Here is a 14,293-nt window from a genome sequence, read left to right on the forward strand (position 1 = left end):
CAGGCCAGGAAACAGGGCTGTCTTGGGAGCACAGGCATGTGTGCGCTGCAGATCAGGCCCTGCAGCATGGGGACTCAGAAATGCCATGGGGACCACTGACTGTTATAGCCCCCCCAACTCAATGGGCTAACAGCCAAAGGGGTGTCCAGCCATGCAGAGGTACCCAGACCTCCTCCCCACATGCGTGTGGCTCATGGTGCTGCCAGCAGGTGTGGGTGCTGACTCTTGCCTGTGGGCATGTCTGTGTGACAGGAGCCACAGGCCTTGGTGGTGTGTCTGAGATCAGGCCGTCACCCATGTGGCTGGCCTACTTCTAGCCCTGGCAGGGACTGGTGAGGCCACCCTCTCCCAGAGCCTGGGACTCTTCTGGCTCCCCGTGAGGCTGGCACAGGCTGGTGCCCATGCCCAGGGGGTGCCTGCTGGGTGGGAAACACTGCCTTGCACAGGGTTCCCTGTGCCAAGGCTTCAGCATGAAGTCCAGCCTGAGCTGGCTTGGTGAGCCTTGCAGCATGCCCCATCTGCACCCACCTCAATGCCTTGGGGCATGTGATGTGTGGGGTACTTACTGGAGGGTCCCTCAAAGAGGTGTGGGGATGCCTTGGACATGGCCTGGCTCAAGGGGACTGAGTCCAGGGTGATCACTCACTTGCTCCCACTGGCCTCAGACCCAGTGTCTGCCTCTGGCTCCAGGTGGGTCCCAGGCTGCTCCTTCTCCTCTGGCTCCAGCAGCAGGGTGGGCCTCCTTCCCCTTGTCTACAGCGGTAGTCATGGGGGACGCGTCCTCACCCCCTGAGGAGGTGGTGGAGCTTCTGATTATAGGCACAGGTGGTGGGTCCTGCCCCGACCTCTGGCCAGCATTGCAGGCATACAGGGACACCAGACCCAGCTCCTTCACCTGCACCATCGTGTGGGTGGGGTGGCTCCATGCCACCAGGGCATTGGCCAGTTGAGTGTATGTAGGGGCCTTGTGCCTCTTGTCTGTGAGGTACAGAAGGATCTCCTTGTCCCAGAGGCTGAGGAGGACCTTGACCTTGGGCCCAGTCTATGAAGGGGCCCAGCATTTTGTGCTCCAGAGAGGCTCCTGGGACCCCTCTGGAAGCTCCTTGGAGGGTCCCAGGGGGGTTGCAGGATGGGTGGCTGACTCACCATCACAACGTAGAGCAGGAGGGAGTGGCTGTGGGAGCACTGACCAGAGCAGCGTGCTGCTGAGCTGCTTCCCGCTCTCCACTTCCTGCCACGGGGTTTCCAGGGCTCCCCACAGCTTAGAGATTGGACAGAGGCAGGGAGCATAGAGCTGTGCTTACTGTGGACAGGGTGTCCCCAGGGTCAGCTGGCCAGTGCCAAGGAAGCCTCATCTGTCAACAGAGGGGCTCCTGAAGCATCCCTGTGAATGGTGTTCTGCCTCCTGGGGAAACGGCAGAAGGCTCTCACCAGAAGTGCCATGTTCTGTCAATTTACTCACGACAGAAATCATTTGTAATGTGGCCTCTCTACGAGTTTTGTCTACAAAGCTCTCTAGTGTAGCGGCAGCCTTTATGTGCAGCTAGTTATCAATTCAAGCTAGTTTAAGATGTTAAATATCTCAAAAAATTCAGAATCTGAGCCATGTGTTATTTCTATTTCATAGCGCAGCACTAAGTTACATATATTTATCACTATGTAATTTAGATGAAGAACCACCAAGGTAGGTAGAAGAAGAAAAACAAAACACTGGCCTCCCATAAGAGAGGTTGTAACCTGTGTATGAACTTATTTAGGTACTGGAATATACAGATTTGCTGAAATACTTACACCTGTATAAAATTGTGGCTGTGTGAGTGATTTTCTTCCCCACCAGGTGGCTCTGTTGCTTAATTTTTGTGCTGTCAAGAGACTGACTGAAATATAACTAGAAAAAGGGAAAGCTGCTTTCTTCAGGTATTGGATCTGATATTTGAACACGGCATGTTTGTTAGATTTTTGTCTTGAAAAATACACAATCCCAGAAAAACACAAACATGTAATTTTGATTTTACCTTACCATTCCCTTGTAACAAGGCAAACTTGAAGAAACTTGACTATGGAGCTGTAGTACAGATGTTCTAGCTTAGAAAAGCTGGGCAAACCAAAGGCATGCCTGAAATTTGCTACCAGACCTAGGAGTTGCATGACTAATTCCCAGATCAATGGGGACTGATATGCTCTGCCTTAACAAAAGTGGAGGGGGGATGACAGTGGGGGCCCCTGAAATCTGAGCTGATTTACTAGTTGAGAATCTTCCCCATTTCCTGTCACTCAAACTCAAGTTGGGCAATCATTGTCCAAGTGAAAAATTCAGAAAAAGAAGTTTAGAATCCTAACCTGAAAATGTGCTTCTGCTGCCTCTTGGCTCACTACTGAAATCCACAGAGCCTAAAACAGGTCAGGATTTGAATTTAACACCATTGCTAGTAACATGGTTTTGCCAGTGGATACTGATCATGGGGAATGGACAAGGCATTTAACATGGGATCTGAAAACTCAGATATGTACATTCAGTTGTTCAGTGCATAAACACATAGGCTACATCTACACTAGCCAAAAACTTCAAAATTGCCATGCAAATAACCATTTTGAAGTATACTAATGAATCGCTGAAACGCATATTCAGCGCCTCATTAGCACGCGGGCGGCTGCAGCACTTCGAAATTGACGAGACTTGCTGCCGCTCAGCTCGTCCAGATGGGGCTCCTTTTTGAAAGGACCCTGGCTACTTCGAAGTGCCGCAGCTGCCCGCATGCTAATGAGGCGCTGAATATGTATTTCAGCGCTTCATTAATAAACTTCAAAATGGCCATTTGCATGGCCATTTCGAAGTTTTTGGCTAGTGTAGACATAGCCTAAAAGTTGCATGCCATCAATCGCATAGTATTTTCCTAAATTGCTCTAGCTTCAGTTACGGCTTCATTTTTATATTTGACAGTGTGTACTTGAGAGAAGCAGAATTCCAAGTCACAGCAGGTCTGTGAAAAAGTAAACATTTACCACTTCCAATATAAATGCCTCACTGTAGCGTACATCCTAAGTACAAGACATGCTGAAGATAATACCACAGTGATGCATTTGTTTACTTACTAATGGCACCCACTATATTAAATCACAGAATCTGCGTCTACACTTGCATTCCTCTTTTGAAAGAGGCATGCAAATGAGGGAAATAGAAAATGCAAATGAGGTTCAGATTTGCATACCTGGCACCTCATTTGCATATTCTTCTTTTGAAAGAGCTTCTTTCAAAAGAAGAAAAGCAGTGTAGACGTGGCTCTTTCAAAAGAAAATACCATCTTCGAAAGAAACCTTCTTCCCAGAAAAAAGGAAAGAAGGGTTCTTTCGAAGATGGGGGTTTACTTTTGAAAGAGCCACCTCTACACTGCTTTTCTTCTTTCGAAAGAAGCTCTTTAGAAATAATATGCAAATGAGGTGCCAGATATGTAAATCTGAACCTCATTTGCATTTTCTATTTCCCTCATTTGCATGCCTCTTTCAAAAGAGGAATGCAAGTGTAGACGTAACCAGAGTATTTGAAATTCTGAACATAGACAAGACAGCTGTATTCTCAGCTGGTGTCAGAGAAGATCCACAGACTTTGAAGGAGGTATGAGTTACCCCAGGTGAGGACTTAGATCATAAATCTATCACAAGGACATAGAGAAGAATCACTAGCATAGATGTACTCTTATCTGAAAGTCAAACAAAATTGAACATGGGACTAATTTTCAGTGGTCCCTTAACAGCACATTGTGGATGGGGGAGGTCTTGAGAGTATTTCAGGTGGTAGCTGGGTTATTCTGTTTCAGCAGAAACAAACAAGGAGTTCTGTGGCACCTTAAAGACTAACACATTTATTTAGGCGTAAGCTTTCATGGGCTGGTACCCAGGTGCATCTGACGAAGTGGGCTCCAGCCCATGAAAACTCATGCCCAAATAAATGTGTTAGTCTTTAAGGTGCCACAGGGCTCCTCGAGTACTTAACTTTTTATATAGTCTAGACCAGAGGTTCCCAACCTTTTCCAGACGGTGGCCCATTTGACATTTCAGGAAGACTTGGAGACCCAAGGGAATTCAAAAACTGGGGAGAGCAGAGCTATAAGTAACTAATTTTGCACCTGAGGCAAGAATATAAAATTGTGCCCCCTCATGTTTATATATTCATAATAGTTATTTCATAAAAAAGGGGAAATATATTAATAAAATAATAACACTACATTTACTATACTTAGTCAGTTGTGGTGGAAAGACACTCATCCCCAAACTGCTCCCTCCGGCTTAAACCCCACAATCAGGGGCTAGGGGAGTCACACTCAGGGGCTAGGGGAGTCACTCGGGTTACAGGGGGCTAAGAGTGTCTCACTCAGGAGCTAGGAAAGTCACAGTCAGGGCCTAGGAGTCTCTCACAGGCTGGATGGAATTAAGGGAGGTGCAGGGACCCCCCATGGCAGGAAGCCAGCTGGGGCTCAGAGCCCTGGTCAGCAGCGCCAGCTGTGGGAACCCTGCTGGGGTCTGCAGGGATCCCATCTCCTGCAAAGGCTGAAAGCCAGGGAGCTCATCAGCTCTGCCCTGCCTCCTTCCCAACCTCGGCCTCAGGCCCCCACCTTACCTGAGCTGGGTGCTGCTCCCCAGGTATGCAGTTCTCTGTCCTGCATCTGAAATGGTTCTCCATGTAATTGATTGGCTTAACTGCTTGACGGCTATTAATCCAGTTAAGAACTTGGGACCCACTTAAGGAGCATGAATGGCTTCTTAACAGCCACTTGTGGAGCCCCAGCCCAGCCAGGGACCCTTTTGAAATAGAATTGTGACCCATGTTTGGGTCCCAACACATAGGCTGGGAAACCCTAGCCTAGAATGAACACATAAAGCATCAACTTGGCTAGTCAGGGTGCCTCACTAATAGAATGGTTTTCTAAGAACATTTGTACTCTTTCAAACTAAACCCCATAGGTCCACATGCCAAAAGGTCACTATAGATATAGAGTATGTTCACCATATAATTTTGTATCTATAGTGGGCTGTAGGCAGGCAATTAATTATTATTAGAGCCGGCAGAAATTTTTCAAACACAAAGTTTTTTCATTTAAAAAATGGCCTTTCCTTGAAAATGATTTTTCATGACAAAATGATTTACTTTTTCAAGTGTTTTTTCAATCAACTTTTCACCCCATTTTCTATTTCCAGTTTGACAAATTGACTAAAGTAATTGTGATAAATGTTGAAAAAGTAAAAATGGGACAAGTTTAAATCCCACTGAATGGAAACAACATTGGCATTTTTTGCTACTGTTCCCCCCTATTGTTCAATCAGCTGAAATTATTATTTATGAAGCATTATCAGTGTGGGGAGAAAGTTGCAGTTGGGATTAATAGTCATGTAGCCATTCCAATTTGGCACAGGGGCCATATCTTATATCGTGTCCATATCATGTCTATACTATTTGACGATAACTTACTGTTTATCTCTGCATGTGAAAAAGAACCACAAAGTCTTCTACATTTGGGCTGTGTCCACACTAGCCCAAATCTTCAAAACGGCCATGCAAATAGCAGATGGGAATAAGGGGATCTCGAAGTTGGTGGGGTCCTTTCGAAAAGGACCCTTGTCTGGACGAACCGCGCAGCAGCAAAAAGCAGCAATTTTGAAGAGCCGTGGCTGGCAGCATGCTAATGAGTTGCTGAATATGCATTTCAGTGCCTCATCAGTAATCTTCAAACTGGCCATTTGCATGGCCATTTCATAGAATTGGACTAGTGTAGACGTAGCCATGGAGAATTAACAACACACTCACAATGGTGATTGTAAAAGCAAGCTTAATTATAATTTACTTGTTCAACATTAGTGATTATTCTGGCATCCTTTTTTACTTACACAAGAGGCTTCCTTGAAGACAGTGGAATTACTAGCGTGAGTAAGGGCTCCTCATGTGAACAGGAGAGTACTGCACCGTGCCGCACCTTTAATATTATTAAATACTGTTTTCCCAAACACAGAAGTTGTTCCTAAGCACACACTTAGCTTTGGGGTTAACCTCATGTACCAGTCTCCTAAAAACCTCTGTTCCTAGAGATCAGCCCATCTAGTTATTATTCCATCAAGGTTTATATTGCACTCTCTGAGTATATATAAGGTTCCAGTGCCGATCATTGTGCACTAAAGCTGCCACATACAAAACATGCCTTTTTGTCTGCACCACTACAAAAGCACAAGAATAAAGAAAATACAAAATTAACATGCGATTGGCCTGTAAATATAGCAACTGCCATCACTGAGTACTCATAGTACCTTATTTGGTGAGCAATTCCATTTATTATTACTTCATAAGTATATATTATCTGCTATTTGCAAAAATTTGCAGATATAGTCATCAAGAGGTGTCAGACTTCTCCAGAACAGAAGACATATGAGTTGTTCAGGGATAACACTGTTCTCCAGTTTTTGGATAGGATCTGGAGTGGGACCTAAAAGATTGGGGCTCTATTCCTGGCTCTCCTACTGGCAGTCACTTCACCTCCCTTTGCCTCCAAAAGCTCGTCAGGAGTTAGACTGTTCCTTGCTGTGCGCAGTGTCATTTAAATTTCATTGTGATCATTGGGATTTTCCCCATTGCCTCACACAGGAGCAGCATCAGACAATAGATGTTTTGACTTCTTGTGAGCAATATGTATCTTTATTTAAGTCTACGGCATGACAGTACCAAAGCAAGTTTCATTCCCTATCCGCCAAGATGATGGTAAATAAGATGCATACAACTTATTTAACAGTACATGAACAAAGCACTGGTATTTTGACTATACTCTATTTTAATCTTGTGCAGATGTATAATCATGACTGTATTCTTTTCCAGCGTACATGTCTTTGAAAACTTCTCCTTAGTGTTATAAAACATGGAAGAGCTAGAAAACAATTAATATGCTTATTCATTTTTATCGATACATTTCCCTAAGATGCGAATATATGGCCTATTTATGATCATAAATAATCATAGTCAAACTTTTATTCAGCATTTTGCAGTGCACTGATAGGGATATATATGACAGCCATTTTTAGAGCCCCTGAACACACTGCCATCTTAATAGTCTACCACCCTTTTTTACTTCCATATTTACGTCCCACAAAAATACAAAGAAAATGAAACTAATCAACAACTCTTACTGCTGAAACCCTTACATTTTTCCTTAAAATACAAAAAGTGGAGCCTGATCTTACAAAGCTTCACTCAGGCAAGTAGATCTTATGAATGTGAGTAGTCCTATTTGTACTGCCCAAAAGGGTAGCCTGACATAATCTGTGAATTAGATAATTTGGCAACAGAAATATTTTATTAGTACAATTTTCATACACAACAAACAATGCATTGTTTTTTTTTTATAACAGCTTCTAGCAGTCAGAATATGGGTCAGCAGAATATGGACAAACAAGAGGGGACAGAGTTTAGACAGGTGTTAGAATCTTACCCGAGATTTTCCAAATTCTTTGATGTGTAGCTGTTTTGAACTACAAGGTAGTTGTCTGAAATCAGCTGTCAATGCGCAGCAATAGCAAAAAAACTGATAGCATATAAGGATTTGGAAAGGAATAAAATATAAATCCATGGTATGGCCATACCTTGAATACTGTGTGCAGTTCTGTTGTTCAGTCTCAAAAATAACATTAGATTTGGAAACGGTACAGGGAAGGGCAACAAAAATGATTTAGGGGTATGGAACAGCTTCCTGTGAAGACAAAGAATAAAGACTGGAGCTGGTCTATACCAGTGGTGTGCAAAGTGGGCCTCCTCCGTGGCAGTGGAGGAGCACCAAATTTCCTAAGGGGGGTGCAGCACAATCAACGGCTGGGTCTCAGGCTCAACCATCTAATTAAAAATGTTGAAATATGTTACTGTGTTTATGTATGTGAGGGCATGGGGCTGGGGGGGATCTACAGGCAGAGTTCAAACCGGCAAAAGAAAGACTGGTGTCTATGCCAAAATTGCATAAGGCATGGCAGATAGGAGCTGGCTACAGCAGGGGTGCACAGTAATGCTGCATGAAAATAAAGGAGCTTCAACAAGCACACCACAGGACAAGGCTGGTTCTGAGCCACTCATATGGAGGCTGATTACATGAACCCATAAGCACCCACTCACTGTATCTTCATCCCATGAGACACTGAAACCCTAGCCCAGAATGCCAATCTGGGGGTCTGACAGATAGCTACCCACAATGCATCACCTCTTAAATGGATGCAGCTTCTGCAGTGAGGATGTGCTCCGCTGACCACAGCCACCTTGTGGGGACAAGTAAAATTGCATTTGTTAAATCCCAAGCTCAAAGTTGAATGAAATAAAATCAAACCAATTTTGTAGCGTAGACATGTCCTGGGACTGTTCAACTTAAAAAAGAGACGACTATGGAGGGTACGAGAGAAGTCTATGAAATTACGAATGGTACGGAGTCAGAGAATCAGGAAGAGTTGTTTACCCTTTAACATAAGAACTAGGGGCCCCCTGATGTAATTAACAGGTATCAGGTTTGAAACAAAACAAAGGGAATACTTCACACGATGCACAGTACCCTGCGACACGTGTTGTCAGAGGATGTTGAGAAGGTGAAAACTATAATGGGGTTAAGAAGAATAAGATAAATACAATAGACCCTCGAGTGATGCAAGGGTTGTGTCCCGCACAAGCTCACGTAACCTGAATTTCGCGTTAAGTTGGGGGCAGGTTTTTTTCCCTGGTGGAACGCACGTTCTGCAGCCGGGGAAGCAGCAGGAGCTCCTGGAGCTCCTTTTTGAACTGTAAGTCCTGGGCTTGGGGGTGGGGGGAGCAGTTGGGAAGAGTTAAACCTGGTGGTGGGCTGGGGTCATGGGAGCGGGGGACAGGGGGTTAAGCCTGCGGTGGGTTAGGGCTGCAGGGGAGGTGGGGAGAGGTTGAACCAGAGCTATACATGGAGCTTTTGAACCCCGGGGCTGCGAACACACATGACTGCCACTTTCCCGGGGCTTGGTTGCAGCCGGGAGGAGCCGCCCTCCTGGGGGGGATGAGCTGGAGCCATGCACGGGTGGTGAGCAGGACAGGGGAGCCTGAGCTGGGGCCATGGAGGTTGGAGCAGGGGCTGTGGGGGTGGTGAGCAAGGAGCTGGAGCCTGAGCCCTGTGTGCTGTGCGGGAGGCTGCAGCCCGAGCCCCATGTAGTGCACCAAGGGCTGGGAGCCCCCTGCGCAGGTTGGGGCTGAGCTGGGGCTGTGGGGGGAGGCTGATCCTGTGGTCAGGAAAGGGGGTTTTAGCATAAGCCCAGCTAAAACCCTTCTCCCAACCTTCCCAGCAGCCCACTCTAGGGAGGGAGTTTTAGCCCACCTGGCTGCCCACAGGGGCAGGCAATTAGGCAAGTTAAAAGCCTTCCCCCTGGTAAGGCGGGGGGAAGAGGCTCAGACCTGCATAGCTGCCTGCAGCTGCAGGAAGCTAGACAGGCTGACAGCCACGTGTCTTCAAGTTCTGTGAAACTCACATTAAAGCAAGTTTTGGGCAACCTGAAGATGTGTAAAGCGAGGGTTTACTGTATATGGAGGATAGGTCCAGAAATGGCAATTTATCCAAGATTGTCAAGGATGCAACCCTATGCTGAAAACACCTAAACTGTCAGAAATTGGGACTGGACAAGAGGGGACGGATCATTCAGTAGTAATGCCCTGTTCTGTTCCTTCCCTCTACAGCAAGCGTGGGGAATCTTTTATTGGTCAGGGGTCACTGATCCAAAGAAAAATCATTTGAGGGCCACACACCAGTGAGAAGCAAACAAAAGCAAGCAGCAATGAAGGGTCCTGTGGCACCTATAGACTAACAGAAAAGTTTTGAGCATGAGCTTTCGCGAGCACAGACTCACTTCATCAGGTGCTCAAAAGTGAAGTGAATCTGTGCTCACGAAAGCTCATGCTCAAAACTTTTCTGTTAGTCTATAATGTGCCACAGGACCCTTCGTTGCTGTTACAGATCCAGACTAACACGGCTACTCCTCCGATACTAAACAAAAGCAAAACTCCTTCAAAACCCTTGCTGGCCCAGCCTGGAAAACCAAAAAACAACCAAACAAAAGCAAAAAGACAAACCCCAACTGGCCTGGCCCCCAAGAAACAAGAAGACACACACACACACTTGCGGTGCTGGGGCTCTTTTGCACTCCAGCCCTGCTAAGCTGGATCTGGCCCCTCATTTGGGCTTGGGGTTCCCTTCCCCACCACAGTGGGCTGAGCCAGTGCTAGCCCACTGCCTGGCTGCAGGAGAGAAGGGAACCCCAACCCTCACCATGGGCTGCATGAAAGGAAGCCAGAGCTGGATCTGGCCCATGGGCTGTTTGTTTCCCACCCCTGTTCTAAAGCATCTGGCAGTGGCCACAGTGAGAAGACAGGATATTGAGCTAGATGGACCTTCGGTTGACCCAGTATGGCCGTTTTTATTTTAAAAAAGAGAGATTTTATTCCAGACACCTAAACCAGATTTCAGGGTGTCATTTCCCCCACTTAATACTTAGTTGTATTTTCTTTTCCCACTTTTAGTGGCCTTTCCAGCTCTGCTGCAGCAATTAAAATGTTATTGACTAAACTGTAAAGAACAGAAAAAGAGTACTGAAGTACAAGTTTCAAAAGAGAAACGGATTAAGTTAAAGCCACAGGCCAGCATCACTGGCATGGCATGATCACTTTGCTTTGCACTACTGCATAACTGGCTCACACTGGGTCTCCTCTGAAAGAGTGATCCTCTCGTGGCATAGAGACAACATATCCCTTTCTTCCTCTCTCATACCAGAACAGCAAGGAGAAAGAGGTGGTTTGGACACCCCCCCACTACATGCAGATTGCTTGTTTGTATATTCATCCCTTCATACCTTTGCAGCCCATAAATAGGGGTACCGGCCCACTCACAGAGCTTCTGTAATATCAGTAAAGGACAAAGGTTACCTTTGCATATAACCCCCTTGACCCCTGGTGTCCAACATGCCAGCCACTGGCCACATGTGACTATTTGGCTGGTTGAATGTGGCTAGTTGGCTTGAAACATATATATATTTTCAGAGTAATGTGGCTAGTTTGCTATAGTGGCTACTGCTTCAGAACTGGCTGGAAGTCACAGTCCTTACCTATAATATGCAGTTAAACCAGACTGCAGACTCACGCTATTTCTATAACATGGTTCCCATAATAAACACCTTGTCAGAGTGCTAACGGTAAGGGCAGATTACATCTCAAAATTTCGCACTGAAAAATGCATGACAAATAAATCTAGTCAACTCATATTCTAGTTGTAAAGATTATAAAAAATATGGTTTTATGCCCCTAAGCATTTAACCTCAGCTCCTGACAATCTAAATTAGCTTTATATACCGGGATCACATCCCTTCTCACATTTACAGAAGACTACAAAAGCATGGACCAACTACTGAATACATCATAAAAGAAAAATACTAATTCAGCGTCAATGAAAATTCTTTGGACTCGTAATCAATTTGAGAAAAAGCAGACTACAACCTTACACGGTATCAAAACAGAGACAAGAGTGTGACCTTCGTTGCAGAGTTTTGATGCTACCTGCCTGTTACATTTTGGAAATGTAGAAGAGCGCTATTATTTAACAGATGAATGTATCAATAATGTGCCCCGCAAGCGGCTACATTTACTCCATGGCTTTTCGGAAGCATTCAGTTATATTGGTTTTTTTTCCAACACTATGATCCTGAGCCAGCAGCAAATGTCAACTATTGTGTTCTGGCCCAAACAAAGAAAAAAATAACTATGGGGCAGATCCTTATCTGTTGTAAATCACTGATTCATATTCTCTGAGGTTTTGACCCCTGGAGTTCTAGAGAGAAGAACCTCTGGGTTGGGTCCGGTTTGGATTTCAGGCAATGAGAACTTGCTTTAGCTGGTTTTTATGTCAGCATGCCCGCTGCTATGCATTAAAACCTCAGGAAGACAAACCAAACATACTGGACTGCAGACTCCCTTCCCATCTTCTCTCAAAGGGATTAGCAACAGTGGATAATACATGAACTGGAGCACTAGCTCCTAGAAATCCAGTTTCCAGGGACCTCTGAAGTGGGAGAGAGCAAACATTTTGTAGGAGGTTTGGTAACAGAGCTCTAAGAATCATGTTTCTCATAAAGCTGGGTTCTAGTTATGTACAAAATTTAGGCAGACTGTAAAATTAAAGCTGCTTCAGAGAAACTTTAAAGTAATGTTCTATAGGATCTAAAACACAACAGTCTGTCAGAATTCCCTAGCAATGGCATTGACATTTGTAACAGTGATTGTCAAACATTTGGCAAAGACCAATAAGCTTGGAACTTCTTTTTGCTGGTCAGTCCACTGATACATAAAACAAAGTGCAGTATTCAAAGGCTTATTTCACCAGCCCTATTTTTAAAACAGTTATAATTTAAGTTCTGATCAGTTTTCTTTTCAACAAACATATAAATTACCTAAATTAATTATGATTAATTACCTCAGTAGATTCATCCTATTATCTCTGGAGCCAGCACCACTGACCCAGAAAATATCCCACACACATTACCTGAAGAACTCTCCTCGTTTTATTTAGCTTTGTTTTATAGCTGTAGAAACCACAGTTTTTGCCCTATTAAAATTTAAGAGAAAAATCTAGTTGCAAGATGCCTTGTTTCTTTCATTGTATTGGGAAAATACATCTTCAGGATTGTAGCATGTGCAGTCATATCTCTCTTCGCCATGGCTGTGCTGTATACCAAAGCTGGGTGACACTTGTCATCTGTTGCTGTAGCTATTTGCCTCAGTGGCCAATATTTCTCCATCCTGTTGATTTAATTCCCGAGACACAGAATAAGCTATTGCTCCATTTGTCCATATCTGCTGTTTTGTGTCAGTATCTCTGGCAAGTGACCTCAAATGTGACTTTTTTATTTTCTTTGCTAGTTTTGCAAAGCACAGTAATGCTGAACTGAATATCATAGAAAATCCACACAGAACGAATGATGCAGTGTAGCTCTCAGTGGTATCCACCAGCCAACCTATTAGAAAACAAATAATTGTTAGGACTTTTAATAGTGTGCAAGCCCCTAGTACAGCCCCTCATGTTACAGTTTACATGCTTCATACAACAGTGATTAAGTGTGATGCATATATAGCTGACACAACAGTTAAAATACACTTTGCCTCTGGGGAAAGAAAACAAACATCTTACACAATGATCTCATCACAGTTAGCTCAAGTTTTTAGAGGCTTTTGTTCAGAACATAACCCCATTACAAAAGGACACTAGTTTTCCCTCTGATCCTATATAAACATCCTCTGAAAGAACAGATTTAGCTGACAGCTTGAAAATGTGCTCAAAGCCATGGGAGTAAATGCTATTCTGTGCATGAGGTCCCCATGTTGCCTGGGCTTGTGTGTCACTTGAAAAGCTCAATTGTTTTGGGGTTTTGGTGTGACAAATTAAATGAAAAAGCATCAAAAGCAGAAGTGAAGCTGAACCTGTAGAGTACAACAAACACAAAATGAAAGAAATCCTTTCTGTGAAACGACCAGGACATCATTGTCCTCATTACTAATTCCTATTTCAGCCAGCTACTTATGTTAACCTGGGAAGAGATATGGTGTTCAGAGCATGAGGGCCCAGCTACTTAAGAACCTGAGCTGACTTTCACACTAAAGAAATTTAACAGGAAACCCACAGCCACCAGCACACCTTTCTGAAATGGATGGATAAAGCTCTCTGGGTCCTGAAGTGTACAAAAGGACAGGTTTACTGACTTTCATGGCAGAAGGTAAATTCTTGAGCTTCTTATATTGCTGAACTACATAAACAATAACATGATGCATTATTTCACTCTATGTCCCTAAATTTCAGTTTGTTTTTAGCGTGCACAATTCTCTCCATCAAAATAGAGCTTAAGTTGGACTCACGTGGTGTATAGGTCATGATTTGGTTCTCTGCTCAGGGCTCAGATGCTGTTTGTTTATTTTCCTTTCCCTTCTCTTCCCCATCACTTAGTGCTAAGACCCACACGAATTTTACATAGAATTTAGAAAACAACTAAGCCACAGGAATCTTGGTGTTCCTCACCAACACAAGGAAAACATCGCAGTGAGGGTACTTTGATCAGTTACCAGGGAAGAACACACTGAGACTGGTAATGATATTTGAAAATGTTAGAAAAATACACAAGCTGAAAAGCAAAGCCACACTAAGGTGTTTGCTCTTAACTACCATGTGCGGCACATATGCTAGGCAGGGGAAGGCTACGCCTCCAAAGACAGACCCACATGGCCCTACCC

General features: G+C 44.4%; 1 protein-coding gene across 2 annotated transcripts in view; it reads right to left on the reverse strand.

Annotated features, from left to right (window-relative positions):
• Positions 1 to 9,963: 9,963 nt before the first annotated feature.
• Positions 9,964 to 14,293, reverse strand: part of SLC16A12 (solute carrier family 16 member 12) — a 56,532-nt gene continuing 52,202 nt past the window's right edge. Inside the window, exon 7 of one of the 2 annotated variants that reach the window (XM_074999537.1) lies at positions 9,964 to 13,026. In XM_074999537.1, the coding sequence (XP_074855638.1) occupies positions 12,764 to 13,026 (263 nt within the window). In that variant the 3' untranslated portion in view covers positions 9,964 to 12,763. The remainder of the gene's footprint in view (positions 13,027 to 14,293) is intronic. The other variant, XM_074999538.1, reaches the window with a different exon arrangement.

This window comes from Carettochelys insculpta, chromosome 7, assembly GCF_033958435.1.
Source record: "Carettochelys insculpta isolate YL-2023 chromosome 7, ASM3395843v1, whole genome shotgun sequence".
Classification (NCBI taxonomy): Eukaryota; Metazoa; Chordata; order Testudines; family Carettochelyidae; genus Carettochelys; species Carettochelys insculpta.